Source organism: Sycon ciliatum, chromosome 4, assembly GCF_964019385.1.
Source record: "Sycon ciliatum chromosome 4, ocSycCili1.1, whole genome shotgun sequence".
Lineage (NCBI taxonomy): Eukaryota > Metazoa > Porifera > Calcarea > Leucosolenida > Sycettidae > Sycon > Sycon ciliatum.
Window position 1 is genome coordinate 9,194,012 of NC_088646.1, and position 27,383 is coordinate 9,221,394.

The window sequence follows — 27,383 nt, forward strand, 5'->3', positions numbered from 1 at the left end:
TGGGGTCTAACAGTTATAACTATGCGTATTGTTATTCACTCTTCATGCCAGTGAATTCCTGGATAGATGATCGCGAGAGTCCATGGATTGAGGGTGGGTACCGGATTTATACTACTACCAAGAGTATATACTCTTGCTACTACTAGCTGTCCCCGGGGAAAATTGCGATTCCGCGGCCGCGTTTTTGCGATTTTTTAAAAGACCGCGTTTTCCGCGCTTTTTGAACTTTTTGTTGCACTACACGTACACACCAGGGAGTCGTCAAATACCGGTATTTGACGACTCCCTGATCTACCCTTGTTTGTATGTTTGATGGTCATTGCTATCACAATCACAAAATTAATAATTCACAAATCAATGACTTGACCAAAAATGCAAAATGCATGTGAATTCTGGAATTACAAAATCTAGTGTGACGGCACGTAGATCTACGTGGCATGTCGTTGATGTCATCAGAGTGATTTGTAGACTGGTCAAGCTCGAGCGTCTTCATCTTCACTACATGTATTATGGGCTTTCCTTTCAAGATTAATTTTGTAAAATCTTTGTTGCTTTTCGGCAATCTCCTGGAAAACAATAACTTCCGACTGATTGTAACCTGGTGTTCACGATGCGGTAGTCCTTGATTGGAGACGACGTTGTATTCATGGCAGAATTTCATTACGTGTGTTAGAAATTGTCGATGCTGGCACCGTCGACAAAGGAAGTACAAATTGATATGGGTGATTTCTCTGAGAAAGTCTTGGCCAAAGAGCTACATGGCCGTGTTGCGCACAACTTGTACATTCAAGATGGGAAAGGCTCCAGTGGAAAAGGCATCAGGGCGAAGCCATTACTTTCTCGCTCGTCCAGGTCAATTGGACAATTTCTTCAGGTAAGAAATTGCTATCGATCTATGCTGCTATCATGACGTAATGAAAATAGCTGATGTCTCACATCCTGTGAATCAATTACATGTATACTAGTGTAGTCGTTTGACACGATCATTCCAGGGTACAACACCATGTTCATTTCTGAGGTACCTTGAAATAATGGAGAAAGAAAGCAGAATATGGACTATGTGATCCAGAACGGCATCTAATAATAACAAAACATCCTCTGTAAGGGAATGGACTTTGCCTGTGTGCCATGGTGTATGTGTATGGAGGATGAAGACCGCCGTTAGTCTTTGCGAAGCTTTCCTTTGTAGCAGGTAGTTCTGCATAGCACTAAATGAACAAGCAGAATGTCAGGAAAAGAACCTGAAATCAGTATGAATACATGCACACCTATCCATGTATGTTGTTCATCCTCGTGATCAAGTCTGTGCGTGCGCATGTGTGTGTGTGTGCGTGTACGTGTGTGTGTGTGTGTACGTGTGTGTGTGTACGTGTACGTGTGTGTGTGTGTACGTGTGTGTGTGTGTGTGTGCGTGTGTGTGTGTGTGCGCATGTGTGTGTGTGTGTGCGCATGTGTGTGTGTGTGTGTGCGCATGTGTGTGTGTGTGTCTGTGTGTATGTGTGTGCATGTGTCCTTGCTGATTGTACTGATGCCCCTTTCTTAGTCAGCCTTCTTACCGCAGGGATACCCAGACTCGGTCAGCGATGACTACCTAGATTATCAGAAGTGGGATACTATCCAGGTAACTAGAACAATAGCAGTAACACTAATGCTGCATGTGTACTGTTCACTGCATACGTCCTTGTCTTTCAGTTTCATGCAGCACCGCCGGAAGCAGTTTTCAATTGGTCCGGTCGTACCATAGTCTTCCATATGTTGTGTATAATACATGTATGGCGGGGACGTATGCCCTCCTCAGCAGTAAACATGCGTTGGTAGCTACAAAGTTGGTCCGGTGTAAACCTGACCAACCAGACCGGTTGCGGTGGGCCTGTCATGTGTTCACATTCTCATGGTAGAGGTGGTGGTGACTGTGGTACTGCTGCTGCTGCTGCTTTTGCTGACTTGGCACTCATCATTCCGAACGTATTGTTTAAAACTGAACCTCTTGCAAGGCATGGCCCTTGCAGCTTTCTGTACGAGCGTAGGTGTTACTGCAACGTTCTCTCTCTGCTACCATGATAGGCTATTGGCTTGGCATTGCCAAACTGGCTGCTCTTGTAAGCTGCAAAGAAATTACTTGTTGTTTCTGTGGCTTGTGTGTGTGCAGGCATTTTGTTCGTATGTGACAGGTACGCTGGCAACACAGGCTGTGCTGAAAGGACTGGGTGTCGGCGATCAGACCGCCACTGCAGCTGGTGCAACGGTCACATGGCTATTGAGAGGTACAGTGTGAAGATGCGCACGTGTGTGTGTAATGTGTAATGTGTAATGTGTGTGTGTGGGGGGGGGGGGGGGGAGGGGTGCATGCATGTGTGTGTGTATGGGGGGGGGGGGTGCATGCATGCATGTGTGTGTGTGTGTCTGTGTCATGAAGCTGCTACATGTACTCCACTGGGCAGAACATCATTCTATTTTGCAAACTATGCGTGGTGTAAATATTGTTCATCAACCGCCACACCCATATCTGCGCTCTCCGGCCGACCTCAGCACGACGTTGACACAGCACACCACCAGCAAAGCGACACATCCGTGTCGTGGTGGTTGATGAAAAGTCTGGAGAGGGCCGAATGCTGCTGCTGCCCCTGTGTGGGGTGTAAGACCTTGCTAGTCTTGTGGCAGCTAATTCCTCGGCCCCATTATGCATAAGCTGTTGGAAGTTGCAATACCAACACAAGTTGCACCGCCGTACAGGCAGCAGCAGCACTATCAGCACCTTTAGTGTTGGACTGGCTATGGTGTAGTATCATGCGGATGCTATTGCTGTCTCATATGTTGAAGCATTTCCCACCTACAGCTTACAGTGTATGTACTGGTAGTCTAGGTTTGCTTGCTTGCTGCACTCTACCTATGGCATTGGTGTTAGGATTGTCTTTGTGCGAAACTAGCACTGTTAGCACTTGAGTGCTATCCTTTGTAGTTTGTAGTTCTGCAATACCCGTATTAATTTAAAAAGGTATAAGTAGATAGCATGATAGCATGTGCAGTTCTTCGTCTCTTTTCTTTGAGAGTGTATCATTGGGTGTTGTTCTTCTTCCTCCCCCCCCCCCCCCCCCCCCCCTCTCTCTCTCTCCTTTATCTGTCTATCTGTCTATCTCTTTCTTCTATCTCCTGTGTGCAGATGGTGCTGGCATGGTGGGTCGTGTTATATTTGCCTGGATTCAGGGGTGAGTACATATCTTCTTCTTTATTTTTTGCTGGGATGGCGATACAGCTTTTGAGCTGTCTCTTATCAATATACTTAGTTATCTATTCCGTGTGTGTGTGTTTGTGTGCATCACAGGACAGACTTGGACTGCAATGCAAAGCAGTGGAGGTGAGGTGGTGTCCATTTTGTTTGCGTCACCATAGAGCGTGATGTGTCTTTTTTCAGCACTGTACTACTATATGTATATGTATGTTCTTTTGCCATTTTGTGTGCAACATAGCAACTGCTTCACTGGAATTTGTGTGTGTGTGTGTGTGTCTGTGTGCATGTGTGCACGCTCTTATGCGTGTGTGTTTGTTTTCAGATTGGTGGCGGATATCTTGAACGACACGGCAATGCTTCTGGAGCTGATCTCTCCATTTTTTCCCATGTACTTCCTCTTCATTGCGTGTTTGGCCAGCTTAGCCAGGGTGAGATATTTTGAAATGCGTTACGCTGCTCAGTTATACACTTATACCGCGTGTACAGTGCTGCTCAATGAAATCCAATCAGTGAGTCAGCTGTGTGCCCTGCACCGGTCAACATCCCAGTGATCGCAGGTCGACGGCTATGCGGCGCCCGCGTGTACATGTCAGGCGTGTAGCGCAGTATCGCAAAATTCGTAATCAAAGCAGCTAGAGTGTGCCGTGCCATGTCCGCAAAACGCCCAACACAGGATAAAAAGTATCTCAAAGCTCCCTCGTTCGATGCTCAGTCAATGCATGTGTCGCTGTGTGGACTGGTGCATGTACCGGGTAGGGCCTTCACACAATCCAATGTAGCTCAAGATCAAAGGAGAATGATGTATAGTCTGCTGAATGAGACCCGTTGAATTCTCGTGAGAAGCGCCATAGGCTCAGCCTCGTAGCCTGGACCGTTCTTATTTTCATGTACTACGGTCCATGCACAGTTGAGTCACCGTGTATGCATTGGAATCCTCTGCTTGATGAAATTATGGTCTGTTCGTTCTTCGGCACTCCGTTCTTCGGCGCCCAGCAGTGTTGTAGATACTCTCGTTGTTTGCCTGCTCTTCTTGGGGTCTGTAGCACTAGACTAGGTTATAGTGTGACCGCGGGTAAGGGGTATGGTTTCTGTGATTCACATGTACGTGTGCCATGTCGGACATATACAATACTGACCTTATTGCCACAACATATACCAGGTCATCAACCAATATAGTTGATCCAAGTATCCATTCAGCCCCACACGGTCACCTTGGACGCTCTCGCCAGTTCCTACTAGTCTCGCATCTGGAGCGCCATCAGGTAGCGTGCTCCCTTCTCTCTCTCTCTGCTGCCCCTCCAGGGCCCACGTGACCCTAGCGGTAGTGGCTCTACAGGACAGGACAGGTGTGCGTGTGTGTTTGTTTGTGTGTGTGTGTGTGTGTGTGTGTGTGTGTGTATGTGTGTGCGCGCACGTGTGTATGCGTGTGTATTCGTATTTCTATGTGCATTCAATTTGCCCATTACTCGTTGTCCAGTCTATTGTAGGTGTTGCAGGTGGTGCAACGCGTGCATCCATCACCATGCACCAGGCACGGTCAGGCAACATGGCCGATGTAGCCGCCAAAGACGGTAGTCAGGTAAGTGTGTTCTGACTCTACTACTGACTGAGTAGTATGTGTGTTACCCCATCATCTTGCCGTGGTTTGTGTTGCGCTGGAGATCACTGTGCACTGATGTCAAAGAGGTGTTCTACCAGCCCTATTATTCTTAGCCAATTTACTGAGAAGTGTGCAAGTGATTCCTACTCTGCAGATGCTGGAATGATTGACATTGTAAGTTGCCTGCTTTCTGCATGTACTAGTATGAATTACATACGTCATTTTGAGCACTCTGGCAAGGTACGTTCGGGCCTGGTTTAAATCTGGCTTTGGAAAATGTATTTTTCATTGCGATCAGGTTCGGCCTCATTTTCTCTGTGATGTGATGCGCTGACGAGTCCACAGAGATCTGTCCGCAGAGATCTGTCCACAGAGATCTGTCCACAGAGATCTGTCCACAGAGATCTGTCCACAGAGATCTGTCCACAGAGATCTGTCCACAGAGATCTGTCCACAGAGATCTGTCCACAGAGATCTGTCCACAGAGATCTGTCCACAGATTGTGTATTCCATACATGTACATGCATGTATACTATGTGTCATGTGACTTGCTGCAGGAGACACTGGTCAGCCTTGTTGGACTGATTGTTGGTACAATCATCACACCTATGATCAATAACAATCAAATGTAAGACGAGCATCTCTCTGCGGACGTGTCTATGTCTTTGTGGAGAGCATATGATTGTGTATGTTGTGTTTGTGTGGAGAGGAATGTAGAGGTAGTCGAATTTACGGCAGCATCACCTGACGTGTTTAGGAACACATCAAGCAAAGACATTCGTATTGGCGGGCCACCACTTCCCCCCTATATCCTCAGTGTCTAATTAAATGTACGAGTACTGAAGGAAAAACATGTTTGTGTTGCATGCTGGTGCAAAGCACTGTGATTGTAAGGTTCGATTTTCATCAGGCAATTCATGAGCTCCCATAGCTCAGTCGGTTAGAGCGTCGTGCTAATAACGCGAATGTCGCAGGTTCGAGCCCTGCTGGGAGCACGCTCTTTTTTTCTTCTTCTTTCAAGTTCTTTGTGATGCAAACCATACCCCGCACCGTACCAGTACCTATATGTGCTTTCTGCCTTGTTTTGCAGGATCATTTGGACGTTGTTCTTAACATTCACGTGTTGTCATCTCATCGCTAACTACATGGCTGTGGCTGTTGTACGCATGGATCGACTCAATTTTGCACGGTTTCACGTGGCTGCGCAGGACTTTCTCACTTGTGGGTCTATACCGGGAATAACGTCGACGAACAGCAGAGAACCGTTGCTTATGTGTGAGTATGAGCATAGTTCATGGGCACTGTTCTTCTGCGTGAGTGTGTTGAGTCTACATGTTGTCCTGGAGTTTGGTAGTTGAATTCGTATAAAATGTACGTCTCGTCCTCGTGAGTGTGTGTGTTTGTGTGTGTGTGTGTGTGTGTGTGTGTGTGTGTGTGTGTGTGTGTGTGTGTGTGTGTGTGCACATGCACGCGTGTGTTTCGATCATCTCAACTTATCTGCTCCCGTGCCTATCCGGATGTATTTTTCGTGAGAAACTAGGATGTGTAGTTGAGCTAGATGTGGCCGTGCTGGCTTCATGTGTGTGTATACATTCTACGACTGTGTCTGTGATGGGTCATGTTCTATCACTGTACATGTTTGTGTTTGTGCTGGGTTGTGTTCAATCACTGTGCAATCATGTTTGCGTCTGTGCTGGGATGTGTGTACTTGTTTGCAGTACTCTTGCCTGGTGGTGTGCATCTGCAGCTCGGAGCTCAGTTCAACTCTGTTATTGAAAGGTGAGCTGTGCTACTGCAATACCGTGTAGGCTGTTACAGGCCAGTGTGTAGTAAGATCATAAGATGTCATGAACACCAAACACGACCAGGCCACCAATTCTATATTTGGCCACATTTCTGGAAATAGTAGATTGGCTGTACTGTATCTTCAACCTGCCTCTACCGTGCAATTGCGTGTGGTGTGTGTGCGTGTGTGTGCTTGAGTGTGTGTGTGTGTCCATGTGCATGTGCGTACATGAAAACTTGTTGACCTGTGCAGTGCAAATGATTTGGACGGATTCACGTTTGATCGCGATGAGAAGTACTTGATGCGACTCAACCTGACATCTGGGAGATCCGTTCACAGGACTGGTGAGATTTCCCTGAATTTTTATCTAATTTTGTTGGAAGGTGTCTTCTGATTCCGGAATTGGTTGCAAGCCCTGGATTGATGCGTTTACAGATCTAGAATTTTCTTGATCAATCCTCCTCCCCCATTTCAAGCAGATCCAGTTTGAATGACGCTTTCTCTGCATGCATGCGTGTGTGTATTCACTGGCCAGAAAAGGCCACTTCAATCAGCTGTGTGTTGGATACAAGGCTAAAATTAGTGGCGGTCAATTTATCAGCCTTGCAAGCTGTTGAATGGTGTAATCCTAGCACAAGTTAGTTCACTCACTGTCAAGTTGCTGTGTCTAACATAGCTGTTCGCTATCATCACTTCCGCGATGGGCATGTCTGAGTCTGAGTGTATGCGTGTGTGTGTGTGTGTGTGTGTGTGTGTGTGTGTGTGTGTGTGTGTGTGTGTGTGTGTGTGTGTGTGTGTGTGTGTGTGTGTGTGTGTGTGTGTGTGTGTGTGTGTGTGTGTGTGTGTGTGTGTGTGTGTGTGTGTGTGTGTGTGTGTGTGTGTGTGTGTGTGTGTGTGTGTGTGTGTGTGTGTGTGTGTGTGTGTGTGTGTGTGTGTGTGTGTGTGTGTGTGTGTGTGTGTGTGTGTGTGTGTGTGTGTGTGTGTGTGTGTGTGTGTGTGTGTGTGTGTGTGTGTGTGTGTGTGTGTGTGTGTGTGTGTGTGTGTGTGTGTGTGTGTGTGTGTGTGTGTGTGTGTGTGTGTGTGTGTGTGTGTGTGTGCACCTACATGATTATGTTTGCAGGTGTGATCTCTGTGGTCCTGCATCCTGATGTAACTGCTGACGACCTGATGAGATTGACACTGCACGCGGAGATAATCCAGCTGTGCTTGCAAGTGCGCAAGCTGGACGTAGCCGCGGTAAGTGCAACATCCTTGTCCACCTGTGCCTAGGACTCCCTTGGTTTTTTTTATTACATCGTACATTTTTTGCAAAGGGATACAGCTTGTGTTGAAGAAGAAAACGAGCCGAAAAGTTCTATGCTGTGAAACACGCATGAGGCATGATCAGGGCAAATGGCAGCTGAAAAGGTTGAACAAAAGAAAAAGAAAAAATGACTCCCTTGGTTTAGGCTACAGTAAGATCGGGCGCCGAAGAACACCCAGGCTGGAAAACCGGCAAAATTTAAGAACAGTCCAGGCTAGAATTATCAGATTTAAGAACACTTTTAAAATTTGGAATTTCCACATGTACGTTGTCATACATGTACTTACACGAAGTTGCGAATTTACACGTAGATCTACATTGTACATGTATGGGAGGTGAGTACATGTCATGTACACGTGTAAACAGTAACTGCTACATGTACAGTCATTCCCATTTACGACACCCACTAGTTTAGAAGTACTACATTGCACTACATGTACATGTACATGTACATGTACATGTACATGACAAACGTCATGGCGTCACTCGACTCGCCGCGCGCGCGTGTGAATAAGAACGGTCTGGCTAGAATCAAAAATTTAAGAACTTTCCTAGGCTGCGCTCGAGCCCCTGCGTTCTTCGGCGCCCGATCTTACTGTAAGGCCTGTGGAGAATCCATGAATACAAAACAAACAAAACATCCCTTAGTGTATTCCTTGTACTGTGAAATCACTAGCAAGCGCCCATCACTGGTCAGTGCAGACGCAGTCAGGTCAGTCAGGTTTGTCTGTACATGGCGTGTGCAGATTGAGATAGGCCGTCTCTAAACAAACGTGGATGACATCACAAAGCTTGTGAATATTGTCAATTTTTCATATCAAGTGTAGCGGGGACCCGGGTTATACGAATATTGAATCTAGCACTGACCAAGCAGCATTCGACAGGCACGAGGATGTCGTGTCCTCTATACTCAGTAGTGCCCAGAATACACAAACCGGAGTGTGCAGCTCAGTACGATGGCGGGGAAAGCGTAACTTGTGGTTTCCGTCAAGGTTTGTCACACTCTGGTTTATGCAAGAGTCGTAGTCGCTATCTTTGTACATCTGGTGATCCTGCTCATGATGCTCGTGGGCTGCTGCAGCATTGCAGACCTCATACGACAGGTCCACTTCACTGCTCACCATCGGCATTTTCGTGTGGGTAGATGCTGCCCGCGAATCAACTATTGCACACTCAGCAGTAGCCTTTGTGAGCTCCCATAGCTCAGTCGGTTAGAGCGTCGTGCTAATAACGCGAATGTCGCAGGTTCGAGCCCTGCTGGGAGCACGCTCTTTTTTATGGAGAAGAAAGGCAAGGAAGGGTGCATAATCTCCCCAAGATAAAAATAAATAAATTAAAAAAGGTTCGACTCATGAGCTAGCTCAGGGCTGTTTACGTATAGAATAAACACCTCCTGTCTTGTGTTTATGGGAATATAAACACTGTCCATAAAAACCTCGGCTATGCCTCAAGGCATAGCCGAGGTTTTTATGGACAGTGTTTATATTCCCATAAACACAAGACAGAGGTGTTTATTCTATTTATACCTAGCTTCGTTTTTGGCCTGAAATACTGGCCCGAAATAGCTATTTTAGTATCCCAGTATACTATAGTACCGTATTATCTCTAATATAAGCACAGTCTCCAATAATAGCACGTCTCCAATAATAGAACACCTTGGGGCGGCATTCAAAAAATAAAGTGCTCAGTCTCCATTATAAGCACACTGTGTAAATTCATTATCTGTACCGGCAAAAAAAACCCTGAAATGTGTGTGTCATACATGAATTTGGCATGGCAACATGCCTCTGAAATGAGGTTGAAATAATAATGGAACAGTCTCCAATAAAGGAACGTCTCCATTAATAGCACGGGGCAGAGGTACATTGAAAAAATAAAGGACCGTGCTTATATTAGAGATAATACGGTATACTATTATGTGTAGGTAGCATTGCGTGTTCCAGACCTAAGACCTATCTTTCAACCAACATCTGCATCAACACCCTGGTGGCTGGGTGGTCAAGATAGGTCCTTGGGAGTCTTATGGTTGCAGGTTCGATTCCTGCTGAAACTTCTTTCTTCTCTTCAATTTTTTTCTTTTTCAATTGGAGAGAAAATTTCTAAGTCCCTTGAAAGTTGAAAAGTTACAACCTCTAAGTGGGTAATATGTATAGGATATTGACCAAGACGAGGTCTATATGGGAAATATAGGCCGAGTAAAAGACCGAGGTCCGCCGAGGTCTTTTACGAGGCCTATATTTCCCATATAGACCGAAGTCGAGGTCAATATCCTATTTATCACGATTCCTTTGCCATAACCCCAAAATTTGAACCTTTAGGAGCTATTTTAACCTTTTTAGTATAGCATTTGTACTATAGTGTACATAGGATGTTGCCTATTTTGGGTACAAGACTGTTAGAACAACAGAGTTCAGCATCTGCAGCACAGTGGCTGGGTGGTATAAGGGGTTGCTTGAGATTCATACTGTTGTGAGTTCGAATCCTGCTTGTTCTCTTCCTTTGTCTTCTTTCTTTCAATTTTTCTTTTTGAAGTGGAGAGAAAAATTCTAAGTCCCTCCAAAGTCGAAAGATAACAATGCCTAAGTGGTCGATACAAGCGGTCGATATAAGCGGTCGATATTGCGGCGATATGGGTAATATAGGACCAGTCAAGGATCACGAGAATTAGTGGAGGTCGATATAGAAGAGTGATAAAGCAAAGTATATACCCCAAGTTAAAGTGGTGAATATGAAGATTTATCACTCTCTTAGGCTGCGTTCGTTTTTAGCTACCTGGTAGAGTAGAGTAGAGTCCCTCTACCGATAGAGGTAGATGGTAGAGGCAAGTGTACGAACGCTGTTCTACCAGATCTAGTAGTTTACACGATGTGTACGTGAAATGTTTCTTTTTTTTTATGGAGTTGTGTACAAATCCTTGATCTTGCTGGAAATCCCGTAGCTCTACCAACTTCTACCGGATTCTACCAACTTTTTCCCGGTAGAGCCGGTAGAGGAATTAGTGGGGGTTAATATGAGCTGGGTATAAATGGGAATAATAAGCCGGGCTTATTTTTCATCCGTTTACATGACAGTTGTACGGGGCTGAGTTCCGGTGGGCGACTGTGAGTTCTACGCGCATTTTGTTTTTCAAATCGCACATGAAGGCAGTGGTAAATGTTCGTGAATTATGAAATTTGGATCAAGAAGTGCCTTCTACTTCCAATTGTAACTTATTTTTCGAAGTGCGAACGAAAAATCAGAAGAATAATTGCCAGAAGAGAAACAAAAGAGATGCACTGTCCACGACGCAAAATTGAAAACTACGGAAAAAACTCGCTTATAAGCCCAGGGCCATTTACATGAGAAAATAAGCCCCGGGGGCAGGATAAGCTCGGGGGGGGGGGGGCAAGGGCGGGGCTAGTTCAGCTCAGGGCGAGCTGAATAAGGGGCTACTGTATTTTAAACTTTTAGGAGTGAAACAGTTCAGGTAAAGAACTTGATTTGGAACCCCAATCTTCCAACAAGTCACTGGTACCCAGTCTTAAACTGCGAACCGAAGTGTACAGGAATACATAGATCATGGATCTAATGCTCCATGTACCTGTTGCCGATTTCTGCCTCCGAAGTGACCAGTGCACAATGTGGGCTGCTGCTGCTGCATTTGTATCCTGGAAGCTATTCCATAATCACTATCCATAATCTTTGTGAGCTCCCATAGCTCAGTCGGTTAGAGCGTCGTGCTAATAACGCGAATGTCGCAGGTTCGAGCCCTGCTGGGAGCACGCTCTTTTTTTGTGTCAAAGGCAGACAAATAGCGAAACAGTTCCTGTCCACAGATTTATGTATTATATATATACAGTCAACTTCGCTAATAACGACAATTCGCGAATAACGACAACATGGCCATGCCCAGAGCAAAGTCCCTTCCAACTGTAATACATAATGAGACTTCGGGTATAACGACACTTCGCGAATAAAGACACTTTTTTGATGCCCCGCCGAGTGTCGTTATAGGCGAAGTTGACTGTATATTTTTGTGTGTGTGTACCCTTCAGCCTTGTCAGCGGGAAATGACAATGCTAATTGACTTCATCTTCAATGGTAAGGAAGGCTCACGTCCTGACCTCTGCGTGATGTGCCTCTACTTATAGTCTCATTTCGGGAGAGTTGTTATCAGACGAGTTTACAGGGTCAATGGTATTTTTTGTGTCACGACTGAGACCAGTGGCAGTACTGAAGTATATGATGCCGCCTTGCATAATGGGAGTGAAAGCAATGACAAAATTTCCTTTTTTGACAGATCACGATTATTAAAACCAATCTGTGACAACACCCGGTCTGCAGCTGTGCATTAAGTTGTGTGTGCATGTTTGTTTGTGCAGACAATGGCAGTCGCAGCAATGACGCACGCCTTCTGTCGAAAGCGGACTGCCAGCAGGTGGTGAACATGTCCTACCGCTGTGCGCAGCGCCTATTCCCCGAGTTCCAGGCAGGCCTTCTAGCAAAGGGCTGGCTAATCGATGCTGTCCAGTTCAACGTGGACGAGTGGAGATCGATGTGGGACAAGCAGGGAATCGATGTTGATCCCAACAAGAAACTATGAACTCGTCGTAATGCCGACGCTTGGCATTCAAGTTGTGCAAACATAATAACCAGTGGTAACAGTCCTCCTAGCCTAGGAAGGAGACTGGCTTGATTGGTACTATTTACATGTATTTATCCTCTTTTTTTTTACTTATTTAGGCAGTCGTAGGCAGTCGTAGGCATGCAGTGGGTAAATATTTTAAACAAGCACCCTTTTTTACTTTGTGTTGCAAGTAGATTGCATACAAAATGATTCACACAAAAATTGCAAAAGGGGATTTTCGTAGAAATGTTCGCATCAACAATCCGCATACCTATGAAAGAAAAATCCTAAATAAAATAAAAAAAAATTGAGATTAGAACAATGGGTTGTTAGAACTGACGTGGCGATAGATCAGAGTTCCGGTTTCAATACGCGTAAGTGGCGTCACGGATATAATACAGAGCGGCCGACAATCTGGGTTTAAAATCGTTTCCACACGACGGCAAGTGTGGCGGCGATGTGCGAGGGACACTGCAGTCACACTCCTCAATCATAACACTATTTGTTCTTGTACGATGGCAGTTTGTACTTGTAACTGGCCTTGGTCATCTTCCACCAGAGGAAAACACCGAGCGCCAGCAGACCGAGAGAGATAAACACAATGACCGGTGCAAACCAACCAGGTAGCGTTGGTGCTCCTTCAGTAGCCGAGCCAAATACACCTGTAAGAGCAACAGTCAACATGAGCAACAGCATTGTGAGAATAAAGAATAATAATAACAACATAAACATGACCAACACCCCTTCCACATGGACACAGGGGGTCCGGATTGTTGGCGGCAGAATAGTCGCAACCAGTGCGGGCTTGAACAGGAGTTTCCTCGCTTTTAGTTACTACCTGCGTACAAACGTGTAAACACCATATGCTACGTGCGAGCTGTTTCTTCCCATGTTGTTGGCTACTATGCGGCTTGCCATAAAGGGACTGGCTGTAAATATCCACATTCTTTTCGCAAAACAATTTAGTTTCAACCCAAACCCTCCCCTAGGCCCTCCCCCCAGAACGAAAATATGTATTTTAAAAGCCTTTTAAGGGCTCGTTCAGACTACCGTGAATCCCGTCAAACCGTGAAAGGCGATAAACCATGAAGGACATTCACACTAGTGATAAACTAACGTTACCGGTACGTACGTTTAGCAGCTCTCACCGCGGCACTGAGAAGGGATTTTCCCTTTTTCCCAGCCTGAGCACTCTTTACTGCCGGAAAAGCTCTACTGCTGCAGCAGCCGCGGCAGTAAAAATTTCCGCCAGTAGCGTGCCAGTAACGTCACGTGATCAAATCACCTTGGAAACTTTCCCATTCCGTCACTTTTTATCGGTAGTCTGAACGCGCCCTAAGGCACCGAATTCCAAGCACACGTGTACACACTTGCAGCATGCATAATACAGTGTTCTGACTGCGAGACTGTACTAGTGCAGGACCATCGATCGGGGAGGACTAGTACTCTACCTGCCTGTCTGTGTCCGTACCTGTCAGTGTCTACCTTCTTTCAAGTTCTTTGCTCTACACTGTACATGACTACATCCCATGCGAGTCTGATAATAATTATGACTGTGTCGATGTTTTCGAAACAAAATTACACCCCTCCCATCCCGTAATGTCGAAAAAATGTCAATATTCATGACCAGGTGTGTACGCAGGGGTGGGGGGTCCTGTTGACTTGAGTATTGAAAATTTGAGACTTTTTGTCACGCTGACTTGCTCACATTAATTTGCAGGGGCTTCACTTGTGATATTTTCAAGAGTACACAGCAAAAAATCGAAACTCTGCGATCAAGAAACACAAAATCGCTGGAGCAGGACGCGTTTGGGCCTTTGCCACTTGGGGCATTTTTTGCACCGTTGCTGCACTCTACCGCTATAGCGCTGGATATGTACATGCCTGTACTGTGTCCTGGCTATCATGGTCGACCTCATTCTCTCTCGGGTACCTTTCCACTTCCAGGAAGCCCAAGATAGTGAAGATTGAGTGAATAGAACTGAAGTTCTGATCCAAACAACACGAAAATGCATTGAAAATTTCAATTATAGGGCTCTTTAGAAAGGGCTGAAACTCATTGTTTGGGATTCGGTTGGAAACCCCCCTAGAGGTGACCCTGCGTACGTGCCTGATGACAGGACCTAACAGTCTGGAAAAGGAAGATGGGATGGGACATACCTTGCGGTGTTGCCAGTCTCTTGACAGAGTGCTGGAATGTAGAGGCATAGTGCAGTGCGCCTGTCAGCGATTTCATACTGCCAGGTATGTCCATGTTGCTAACCTACACATGGACACGCGTGCATGCACACCCACACACACGCACACACACGCACACACACACATGCACACACATGCACACACACACACACACACACACAGGCCATACATATAGAGCACAAATAGAACTGATGACCCTACAAGGAGTGCATGCAAGAGTGGTGAAGAAATGTCCGTGCACTACATGTCATGATCAATCAACGTCAACCATCTACCAGCTACCATCTACCTGCTACTGCAAACTATGCTGCTCAATAGTGCAAGCAGTATGGAGCGTAAAGTGGCACAAACTAACTTGAGCAAGTCCCTTGCGCAGGCGTTGAAGACACTTATTGTACAGTGTCGATGTGGACCGCCACGATTCATCTGCCAAGGATCAGAAGATGCACGAAAGTAGAGACAGATGTACCAAACGATATTGTGTTGTGTACCATTTGTTTCACGACGGGCCAAAATACCAATTTCACAGTACATAGTAATCGACTTACTCTAACATCCACTAACCGTTATAAAGCATGATTCACAATACACTCTCCGATGCGATGTGCGATTCGCGACATGCACCGAGCATAGTACATGCACATGCACCGAGCATAGTACATGCACATGCACCGAGCATAGTACATGCACATGCACCGAGCATAGTACATGCACATGCACCGAGCATAGTACATGCACATGCACAGAGCATAGTACATGCACCGAGCATAGTACATGCACATGCATCCAGCATAGTACATGCACATGCATCCAGCATAGTACAGTAGACTCGTACGCCCAAGAACGCGGTTTCAGAGGGCCAGCCTAGCAAAGTTCTTATTTTTCAGCACCCCAGGCTACGTTCTTATTTCGCGTTCTTACGCGTCCAACAGTTACATGACCCGTGACGCTCATGTACAATGCACTTTGCGCTACATGTACCGGTTGTACACTTTACATGCACGTGTAGTGCAGTATGTAGCGCTGCACTGTGTGATGTTTTCGCGAGGACCCGACAAGAGTTTGTGGTTGCGGACTTGTTTTTCGTGTACTCGGACAAGATCATAAAGGTGCAATCCGCTTGCAAAACAAACCGGCGCTCAAATATCACGTCTCATTCTGATACAGAAACGTGCAATACCAAAAAACGTCGCGTTCTTAAAAATCTTGGAGTTCGTTCTTAAATCCAGGCTGGGGCGTTCTTAGATTTCCAGCCTGGACGTTCTTGGGCGTACGAGTCTACTGTACATGCACATGCATCCAGCCAAGTAAACTGTACTGCATTGATGTACGTTACAAGTTGCAAAAGTGGAACTTGTTCAGGACCGGAAAAAAATCACAACCATTTTCGACGACTATTAGAAAGCTGCACTCGGGAGTTCCTCAGCTGCACTCCAACGTTACATAGACAACCTGAAACATTGGCATACCTTTAGCAAGCTCTTTCAAAGACACCACACCCTGCAGTTCTGTTAGGATATCCAGCGACGTATACAGATTGTCCAAAGCGTACTGGGCAACAACAAAATTATTATATCAACAACAGAGCAGGAATCACGTACAACACAGTGAGGCAGAGGGCCAAAATAAGTCTCGACTGAAAGAGCAGTACTTGAGCAATGTCAAAACTCTATTTGGTGGAGATGTAACAGCATCATCCGGCCTACCAAATCGTATTGCATATCAACCAGCACACTACTACAGGGTTCTCTTGCTGGTAGAAACCTCTCTCTAGCATCCCATTGTTCAACATACTGTACGTCTAAAAAATTTCGGACCATTCAAGTTTCGGCCTCCCAGGGCACAACACACACGTACACACCCATACCTGCGCGATAAGAACGGCAGTCTGGCGGTGTGCCAGATCACGGTGCAGCGCTGAGAAATGAGCTTTATCGGATGTCGTTGACAGCGGTGAGTCACCGACTGACCAGAGGTGGTCAACGCGGATTATATCCTCTTGCATCTAATACAACAAAACAACAAGGAAAAACCAGTAATGTATGAAAGAGTTTGAGAACAACCACTACTGTAGCTATAAGCAATGCAGGGCACTCAAACGACGGCGAGCGTGCAGCTGCTATACAGTAAACGGTAGTGTGTGTGTGTGTGTGTGTGTGTGTGTGTGTGTGTGAAAAAAGAAGAAAAAGTAAAAGAAAAATAGGGATTTATTGGCCAGAAAAAGCCGCTTCAACCAGCCGTGTGGTGTAGACCAGGCTAAAATTAGTCGCGGTCAATTCATCAGCCTTGCAAGCTATTGAATGGTGTAATCCCAGCACAAGTTGCTATGTCTAACATAGCTTGTTCGCTATCATCGCTTCAGTGATGGGCAGGAGTATGAGTATGAGAGAGTGTGTGTGTGTGAGGGGGGGGGGGTGTTGGAGGACACGCAGTTGAAGTGGACAAGCGTCCTGAAAGATGGGTAACTGCACAGGAGCTTGCAGTGGCTTTTAAAAAGGTGCATGGTGATTCACAGTACCTGTGGTGATGAGTAATGGTCAGGCATGAGTCCAGTCAGGTACATGGCCGCTGCGGACAGCACTGCCTTGAGCGGGTTGCGCAGACTGCGCTTTATAGGCTGACCATTGCACGAGTAGCCAGTGGGGTACTGGTAGCATGAACAACAACAACAACACCAACAACAATTCTCTTATTGGCCACAGGCCATCGTGAGAATAAAAGAATTCAAACAACAACAACATCTCTTATTGGCCACTGGCTATCGTGAGAATAAAGATTGGAAACAACAGCAGCAACAACAACATCAGTTCCAGAGGGCAATTGCCCAATGATTGCTTGAAGAGACTTTGAGTAGACATGGAGTTCCAGTGAAAGATTTCCTTGTACTTTAAAAATGTGCGTGTGAGGAATACCATGTACATGATAAAAAGGATCTATTTATACAACATGTGCAATGCAACCAGACCACAACATTAGATAGAAACTGGACAGTAGATGATCGTCCATCTTTTCAGTCAGCGTTCCCCTGTAGGTATAATATACCTACAGGCTGTATACACATACATGTCCAGTACACAGTCCACAGTCCAGTACACAGTACACAGTACACAGTCCACAGTCCACAGTCCACTACACAGTACACAGTCCAGTACAGCCATGTGCTTACAGTGTGGTGGTGAGACTGGAATGCAACAATAGCTCCACCTGTAGTAACTGTCTGGCTGGCGCCATCAAACATCAGAGGAATGCTACGCGCCACTGAGAACAAGAATATAGGTATCTGCAGGGCAGCAACAGATACACCAGACGCAGCAGCAGCCGGCCAGTGGTGGTAGCAGTAACAGCAACAGCAGCACACACATGTATTCACACCATGGACATTACAGAGCACTGAGCAATGCACACACAAGTAGAAAGTCAACTGCCATCTCATTACGGAAACGCCGTGCACACAGCAATATACGGGCACAGTACACAGTTGCATTGCTATCTCTCTATACACGAGTACACATGTGCAGTAGATATTCGCTACCCAATGCTGTAGACAGCAAGCTGTTTCAGCCATCTAGGCCTCATCAGTACAGATATATCAGTATATATTGGCTACATTGTTTGTATCATGGCTGATTATCTCCATCAACAGCATTATAGCCAGTAGGTATCGACTGTACATTTCACACACCCACAGCTACGTCGATCAATACAGCAGTTTTAACTTGCCTCAAAGATATTTTCACCATGTTGAATTCCCCTTCCCTCCATCCATTTGGCGACCTACAGCAAAGAAAAGGACAACACACCAATAATTATTCTGGGAATTGCATTACACTAGGCCCGGGGATACAGTAAAGCTAGGCTCTAATAGCCAAGTACATTGTACAAGGTCACATACTGTGCTGTATTATGGTCTTTTAGTTCGTTCTGGACTTTGTTAACCATTCAGATCAAGTTGTGGCCATTTGTGCTTACCGGTACTAGGCCAGAGCTAACATTTACCACGCACAAAGTAACCACCCACCTCGGCCAGAGCTAACATATCCATGCATAAAGTAAGCACATACCTCGGATGCCAAGTTGGTGGCATTAACTCGGCCGTACTGGCTGCCGTGAAAGTCCTGAACGTCCAGTACGGAGGCATGCACTGCCTGCCACAGGTTCTCCACGTCCTTCTTCTCCAAGTGAGCAATATGAAACCTACGGAGACACCCGATCACAGCACAACACAATGCAACCTAACATTACAACACAACCCGCTATTGAACGGCACACATGTTCACCAGCTGGCCACGCAGCAGAACAATGCACAAAGAGCAATCCTAAGTTCCTAACCCAACCTTCTAACACACGCCAAGGAAAGGAACAGTAAAAGCTTGTGAAGTTCGTCCTCGTGAACATACCAACAGCGACAACATGTGAGTGTCCCGTGCACTGCATGCCTGAGTTGCTAGACTTGCAAGGGCAGCTCCAAGGAATACGGTACACTGGTGACAATGTGATATCAGTGAGGCACTAATGGGACACCAATGGAACACCAATGGAACACCAATGGAACACCAATGGAACACCAATGGGACATTAATGGAACACCAATGGAACACCAATGGGACACCAATGGAACACCAATGGAACACCAATGGAACACCAATGGAACACCAATGGAACACCAATGGAACACCAATGGGACACCAAAGGAACACCAATGGAACACCAATGGGACACCAGTGGGACACTAATGAGATTCTCAAGCACAGAGCAGTACTGCACAACACACATACTTGAACTCATGGCTGGGCAGCGCAAACTTCCGCATTTCATGCCGGAAGGCCATCAGGTCAATTGCACCCTGCGAGATGTCGGTGGGCCGGAAGGAGTTATGGTCGGCAGTGATGTAGAAGTGAAACTTGATAACGGGCGCCTTGCTGAAGATATGCCTACAGGATGATACACCAGAAGAGAATGCTCAGCGGAAGAAAAACATAATCCGAGTGAAATGAGTAATCACATAGGGTAACCTGCACAGTCATATTCACCATACCCACCTCACAGTCATATTCACCATACCCACCTCACAGTCATATTCACCATACCCACCTCCCACCTCCCACCTCCCACCACCCCACATGTCAGCTCTAGGTAACAGCAGAGTTAGCACATTGTTCTAGCGTTAACAGCTTGGCAAGAAGGCAACTTATCACATAAATAGGCCCATGGCCTGACAAGCTCCGTCCAATCAATGATGTGAGCAAACCAGTACACGATCAATGGCACTATGACAAACCTATCAACTTGCAATATTAAAAACAGCACTATGACGACGAGGAACAATGCAGTCAATAGCACATTACGTACGCATGGTGAAACTGGTGGAAGACACCAACGGGTCTCACAAGCAGATGCCGCAGGGATGTCTGGACTGTGACCTTCAGATGCTTCTGGAATACATTGAAGCTGGAATGACGGACAGACAGAAAGATGGACACACAGACACACACATACACACAGGACAGAGAGACGGAGTGATCAACTGGGAGAGAATCAAGTAGTATACATATATACATTCACAGGTTGACTATATGTAGCCTTTCTGAAAATCGTCCCCGTATGAACAAACCACCGCATACAAGGCTAAGTGAATCCAGAAAAAAACACAACATTTAACAAAACAACCTACACATCGTCAGAACTGGGGTGTTCTGCAGCCTTGGCATGGCCATGGCGTGCATCCAACATTTAACAAAACAACCTACACATCGTCAGAACTGGGGTGTTCTGCAGCCTTGGCATGGCCATGGCGTGCATCCAGCGCAACCTTGCCAAACAGCGGATCAATTTTCAGGGCATGCACGGATTCGCACAGTTCAGCTTCCGCGTCAGACAGTGCACCATCTAGAAGAAAACAAAAACAAAAAACCGGGTTCAAATTGTCCGCAGAACAAGCAGAACACGCAGATAAAAACAGGATAGAATGTCCTAGCCAATACATGGTCACTGCTACCGCACAACTGCTAAGATCGGTAATACTCTAAGTCTACAAGTTTTCGGCTCAAATTTAAATTTTCGGCTCCTGTAAATTTCAACCTCCAGTGCTAGAACACATTTTGGCCCACATCAGAATTTCGGCCTGCACTGCTGCTGCCTGTATCCACTGTCACACTGAACCTTGCAAAACAAATATTTATTGACTTGCAGTAGAACAGAACTATTAACAACAGTGTACCAAGTAATCGCACGTTTCTCAAAAGGACAGCTATTGAACTATCATAGAGGGGCATGTACGCGGAAAAAAGGATCCTCCAAATCTCAACAACACGACATGGTCATCAACACTCCGCTCCCTCAAACAAACTCACACTGCAACGACAACCCAACACTCTTCTGGAGACAACCAAAGGCACTACGGCAGACTTTTACTGCAAAGAAACAAGACTGGATGAATAGCACACAAAAAAAGCAAGCTCCGAGTCGCACCTCTGCGGCGTTGGCAGAACTCGGTCCAGTACGAGATGATATCCGTCCGAGCCCTCTTGCCATGGACGTGAGAATCGGGTCTGGATAGGCGTTGCTCAGTGTTGACAGTGGCATCCTGTTTCACAGGAGTGCCACGGTTGAACGGGCCAGCACCAAAATCAATCCAGGCATACCTGCAAAGCGAGGACAAAGAAAGTACGAAAAAAGGGGCAAAACCTAGTATGTAAATTACACAAAACTTCAGTCAGAAGAGCGCCTAATGTCTATTGCTTTGTCTAAATCATTGAAAAGTAACTCTGGAGCAACCCTAGGCAATTTGCAGCATCCTTTTGAAGTTGTGAACTTTGAATGAAGCACTGCAGTTCACGGCCAGGTATTTATACTGCAGTCCATGGCACCAAACACATGCTGTGCAGGTGCGAGAACGGTGCGCTTTTAGGCGTAAGAACTTCACATCACATCACATACATCAACAGGGTACTAGTACCCCTAAGACTCCCACTTGCTAAGCTGAGGGCTATAGTTCACACCCAGTAGACAACCTCTCAGCTTAAAAAATAAATAAAATAAATTCGACGGGTTCGCGTACTTAGCTTAGGTCACAGGTAATGTCAGTGGATGTATGGGATGGTGTGAATGTCCATCCCTAACACCTCAACTGCTACAACAAAGACCCTATGCAGGGGAAAAGACAATGATAGTATCACTTCAAGCACAGATGCTTACAAATGTGAGTACATGTATCATCTACCCTACCTGCCCCTAGACTGCCACACATCGGACATGCAATTCTCACGCACAGCCTCCGGTCCTGGGCACACAGACACACACACAGTCATGATCGTAGTCAAAGCAAATGTCCACAACCATTCAAAACCCTCACATTGAGGAACCATATGATAGGCCAGATAGCGTGAAACCCAACGCGTTGTCTGCATCATATACATGTGCTCATATTGAGTTGGTGCATCTCATATTACTAGTACAATCCAAGAGTGAATTAATGTCTGGCACAGTATCTTCCATACAAGATCATTCATGATCATCCTGCAAGTAGCACACATCAACAGCACACACGAGGGAGTTCCTTACAAGGTCTCAACATGAATGAGCAGCCTCAGTGCTCACCTTTATTCAACACCAGGTCAAGGTATTGCTTCTCGGCGTCCGAGCCAGACTGCCGAATATGACGCGCCATCTGCAAGCCAGCACCGCATGTTTCACACCATACTTCAGGGTTTGTTTTAGAGTCCTTAACCCCCCCCCCCCCCACACACACACACACTACATTTCCAGTACCTACCCTAGGAGGGTTGGCTACCATGATTGGTACATACATGCTGCAACATTTCGTGAGCACACCAGAAGTTTAAGATGTGAGACTGAGAAATGACTCGGGGTTGTGACTGACCTGAACGGCAGAGACATTGTACTGGACATTGATACGATGGCCATCACCATGCGCATGTGCATGACCATCAGCAGCACCATCAGCAGCACCATCAGCGGTGGCGTGACCACCCTCACTGGCCATGTCGTTTGCATCCTTTAGCACAATGGTCTCGGACTGACCGCACTGCTCTGCTGGCCTGGGATACAAACAGGAATAAAAACAGGGCCACACAATACACACACTCATGTATATGTGCATGTACACAAACAGTCAAACACACACACGTACACATGCACGTACACATGCACGTACACATGCACGTACACATGCACGTACACATGCACGTACACATGCACGTACACACACACACACACACACACACACACACGTACACATGCACGTACACATGCACGTACACACACACACGTACACACACACACACACACACATATACACACATCTTTCACACGGCTTCCTTTGTTTTTCCTCCATCACTGAAGTTATGGCTTGTGAAGCAGGGTGTGATGATTATTTATTCGGTTTCTTGCTTACTGACTTGGAGTAACTCCACACTCACACCTGCACTATTACTTGCATCTACCGTAAAATCCCGCCAGAGCGCCCCGTCTCTCCCATCCGCCCCTCCCTGACTTCGTGTCAGGGAAGTGATTGATTGTATCCTCGTATGACTCTGTGATGCGGTACTGTACTGCAGACACGTGCTCGACCCCGTTGGAAATGTACGCAACAGTGCCCACCCTCTTGCAATGACCAGGGATCGCACAAACCCTGAGTTTTGACCTTTGGTCGGTGTACGAGATGCACGAATAGTTTTCATAGGGTGAGTACGTTTTCATGTAGTGCTGAATGCGGTAAGTAGGACTCACCCATCCGCCCCTCCCCACCTGAAGCGTCGAGGAGGTACGGGCGCTCTGGCGGGATTTTACGGTATAACTAACTGTAAGGAGAACCTCACCTTCCTGACTGCAGCGCCTTCTCTCGTGCCTTGATCACATCACGATTCAGGATGAGAAAGTCACTTGCCCACTTTTCAGAAGCAGAGCGTATTTCACGCAAGTTGAGTGACTGGAATTTCCTAGAGGACACACGAACACGATGCCACAATCAAGAGTAGTTCACATGCACAACAGAATTAGGGTTCTGATAAAAAAAAAGATCGGGTTTAGGGAGAAACCAGGTATGTATGTAAGCGTGATGGATACAAGATGCTGTCAAACGTACATATTCCGTATGCATGCAGTGCTAGTAAACTGTAAAAGGCCTTCTGGAGACATGGAGCCCGCCCTGCCAATACAAAGGAACACACAGACCAGCATCATGCACAAAGCATGTACATGTACATGTACTTCAGCCATGCTTTGCTTGTCTCTGCATAGCAAACTTACCTGGCACTAGTCTGAGTGATAGCCTCTGCTTCATGGTCAGGATCATGGTCTTGCGGAAAGTCGTCCGTGATCTCATCTTCGCGTAGCGGTCCGATGACAGGACGATCCATCAACTGCTCCTGGAACAGCTGGTGGATTTCCGACGCAGAAAAGCCAGTTCGGTACCCGTATTTCCTCTCTGGCACAACCATGGAACGATCTACGGGTATGTAGCAAAAAGAGCACCCGTGGTCATGTACAATAAATTCAATAATGTATGCTGCCATTCCTCAAAGAGTAAACCATCTAGATCATGTCCTACTACAGGTCGTCCCCCGTTAATACGAGTCCGGTTAGTACATAAGAAATCTCAAGTCCCGGACGAAACGTGGTCATTTCCATACAAATTTTGTCGGTTAGTACATAATTCGTTAGTACATAAACCCCGTTAGTACATAACATTTCTCCGTACCCGCATGTCATCTACCTCAATAGTACATAATTTGTTGGTCTTTTGGCCTTCCAGTGGAGGCACATCGTGTTCTAGTTTTTACTTGTGGACGCAATTAACTCAGAAACCAGAGCGCACATCACAAACCGACAAAGCTCTGTTTTTTTCCGAGTGACTGTACAGGCGCGGCTGGGCATGTATCATGTGCCCAAGTCTCTGCTGCTCTTGTTCTGCCCCCCGCTAACACCCGATATGGCTTTAGTGCAATTTCTTATTTGGGCGCTGCCAGGTGGAATACACTTCCACCGGCTTGCCGCATGTCTAGTTCACCAGCTGAATTTCGCTCATCCATCAAATTATACCTAGGGTTCCCTGTAAAAAGGCGCTGACGCCTGTTGGGAATTCCCTAGTAAAAGAAGAATAAATAATAATAATAATAATAATAATAATGTAAACTGTAGAATCTTCGCTAACTGTGACCGTTATAACATAATTTTTATGTTATATCGAGGGAATCAAGAATATCTCGCTGCCTAGTCGAGGTAGCAAGAAACACTCAGAAAAGTTGAAAAAAGTGAAAAATTCCGGTACACAAGCAAGTTATGTACACTTTCGTTTAGTACATAAACCCCGTTAATACATAACATTTGTCAAGTCCCAGAGATTATGTATTAAAGAGGGACGACCTGTACAAGAAAACCATGCTTGCATATAAAATGCTCTGAATGTCCCGCCAAATATCCGATGACAGGTTCATACCCAAATACATTTGCGTATGTGTTCTCGTTGGCTTTTGCCCCGGCAGAATCTCCAAGAAAAGGTCATAAAAGACCAGACTCACATAGTGGACTGAGACCAATACACAGTACATGTATGCACCCATCGTCTTAAAAGAGAAAAAAAAACATCAGATCTTACAGTTGTGGAATGCAGTAACCTATGGTTTAGTCCTCAATGCACACACACACACACACACACTCACTCATGTGCACACGTGCTATGCAGGAATAGGACTACAGACAGTGACTGACAGACAGTATGGGCACATTCACAATATCGCTTTTTGCGACGCGAGATGCGACTTGCGACACCTGTGACGAGCTGTGACCGCAATACACGATTCGCTAGATGTACATGTATCTTGTTGGTTTTTGCGACATCCCTATGCAGTGCATGTACAGTGCCTCATCCCTATGCAGTGCATGTACCGTGCCGCTCAATGAAATCCAGTCGCGTTACTCAAGTACGCGCCGGGCGTTGCGCAGTCCTAGACCTGCGAACACTGGGCAGCGAAATTATGCAAGGCGCAAACTTGAGTTACGCGACTGGATTTTATAGAGCAAGACTGTACTATCCACATGAACTGCACGTGCACCCAGAGTAGAAAACAGACAGTACTCCGTTTATGTACGCCGCACATCGCAAGTTGCAGAAGTTGAACTTTGGTCAACTTCTGCGACAGTGGCCTTGCGTCTGTTAGCGACAGGCATTTCCTTGTCGCAAGTGTTGCATGTCCAGTGCTGCCAAACCGTCCGATTTTTGAAGGCTCTTCCGAAAACCGGTCCGAAAAAGGAAACGTCCGAAAAGCAGCCAAAAATGTCAGGGATCAGTACTTTCCTATGCAGAAGTCCTGTATTTTCACTTTTCAGTGCAACTGAAGGCACAAATCACTGTACATGTGCCTCTAAAAAGGCTAGCGCTAGGGTGTGGAAGGGCAAAGTAACACGCCTGGATGGCATGTGTGTGACCATACTCATGCATTACAAAATTCACGACAATTTTGGGGTGCCATATCGGTTACCATGGCAATGAAGCGAATTTTCTTGGTATTTTGGACGATATTTTGAATTCTCTGGAAAAAATTTGCCGAGAAGAATAATCTGCACCATGTGGCCAGCCTTGGCGATTTTGGGCGTCCGATTTTGGGCGAAAATTATTTGGCAGCACTGTATGTCACATATTGTGAATGGGCCTTAAGGCCCTTGAATTCGTACACAGGGGCATGTCAGTAAGTGTATGGAGTAGTACCCAGCCCACCACTGTTTGACATGGGTATGGATTGTGAAGCATGTAGTTCACTCACCAGGGTTGATTATGAACAGTGTATAATAGTCACTGAGGTTAGTGGCATGGAGCAGGCTCTCTAGCAAACTTCCCATCTTGTCCGCATCCAGCTGGTAAGAGCGGCCGTTTGTCTTGTCCTCCAAGCGGACAAACGTCTTCAGTGCTGCTTCCATGGCCATATGTGTTAGTGGTGCAAGCTCCACAACTTGTGTTTGTATGTCCATTATGATGTCATCCGCTACATGTCCATCCTTAGGCTTATGGCCAGCAGACAGGAACTCGTTAGCGAGAAAGTAGGAGTGCTTGAAAGAAAAGCTGTCGTCTTCAACACTTGGCTCAAGCAATTTCTTTAGCTGCTCAGTTGAGACGGATACAGAGTGTTGTTGCTTCGAGTCAAATCCAATGAAGACAAGGTTTACGTGTATAGGCACGTGGAATGGCCTTAGCGTTTCCAGGCCAAGCGTCGAGTGCAATTCCTCAGCATGCTTCGTCCTCACTTTCTCCATATTTCCAGAGCTCGTGCTTATCCATTGCAGCAGAAGCACAATAACTGCGCTGAATCCACACCGCGGCCACCAGCGATACATCAGCACAGATGTATTACACCACCAGACTAATTCATCAATTTGATTATTCGATGAGCAAGGCCACAAAGAAAAGAAATTGAACTAAACTTACTTCGAGTAATAAATTACTGCTCGGCTCTGACAATGAACAATACAATGCACAGAACAAAAATTTGAAAAGGACAAAGGATTGGGATTTTTACACATGCCGTGCAGCCACGTGTGAGTTGCTGACGAGCTAGGTCACGTGACGACACACATGCAGCCTTTTGTAGCGCCTTGCAGTTGCACCCTGGGTTGACCCAAACGCGGTACGCGGTCCAACCACCCTAC

At 46.1% G+C, this 27,383-nt stretch overlaps 2 protein-coding genes, 1 long non-coding RNA gene and 3 other non-coding genes across 6 annotated transcripts in view; 4 read left to right on the plus strand and 2 right to left on the minus strand.

Annotated features, from left to right (window-relative positions):
- The window catches only part of LOC135814335 (uncharacterized), a 167,749-nt gene that overhangs the window by 76,963 nt on the left and 63,403 nt on the right, over positions 1 to 27,383 (minus strand). The gene's annotated exons all lie outside the window — the stretch shown is intronic.
- On the plus strand, positions 543 to 12,835 carry LOC135814326 (RUS family member 1-like). The gene is made up of 14 exons (XM_065327432.1): positions 543 to 874; positions 1,544 to 1,621; positions 2,150 to 2,264; positions 3,161 to 3,206; positions 3,323 to 3,355; positions 3,552 to 3,657; positions 4,707 to 4,808; positions 5,387 to 5,457; positions 5,920 to 6,104; positions 6,548 to 6,608; positions 6,868 to 6,959; positions 7,736 to 7,851; positions 11,953 to 11,998; positions 12,280 to 12,835. The coding sequence occupies exons 1-14, from the start codon at positions 683 to 685 to the stop codon at positions 12,498 to 12,500; spliced, it is 1,464 nt and encodes a 487-aa protein (XP_065183504.1). The 5' UTR covers positions 543 to 682; the 3' UTR covers positions 12,501 to 12,835.
- On the plus strand, positions 5,751 to 5,824 carry Trnai-aau (transfer RNA isoleucine (anticodon AAU)). The gene has a single exon. It is a non-coding gene; the product is annotated as a tRNA-Ile (tRNA).
- Trnai-aau (transfer RNA isoleucine (anticodon AAU)) lies at positions 9,111 to 9,184 on the plus strand. Its single transcript has one exon. It is a non-coding gene; the product is annotated as a tRNA-Ile (tRNA).
- Positions 11,606 to 11,679, plus strand: Trnai-aau (transfer RNA isoleucine (anticodon AAU)). The gene has a single exon. It is a non-coding gene; the product is annotated as a tRNA-Ile (tRNA).
- On the minus strand, positions 12,716 to 27,215 carry LOC135814325 (uncharacterized). Its single transcript, XM_065327431.1, has 19 exons — positions 26,504 to 27,215; positions 23,991 to 24,189; positions 23,561 to 23,680; positions 22,603 to 22,780; positions 22,320 to 22,389; positions 21,948 to 22,002; positions 21,192 to 21,364; positions 20,471 to 20,609; positions 20,073 to 20,171; positions 19,499 to 19,654; positions 18,785 to 18,917; positions 18,444 to 18,497; positions 17,890 to 18,003; positions 17,242 to 17,370; positions 16,591 to 16,728; positions 16,193 to 16,274; positions 15,079 to 15,149; positions 14,685 to 14,787; positions 12,716 to 13,186 (listed from the first exon to the last, which is right to left on the minus strand). The coding sequence occupies exons 1-19, from the start codon at positions 27,069 to 27,071 to the stop codon at positions 13,023 to 13,025; spliced, it is 2,745 nt and encodes a 914-aa protein (XP_065183503.1). The 5' UTR covers positions 27,072 to 27,215; the 3' UTR covers positions 12,716 to 13,022.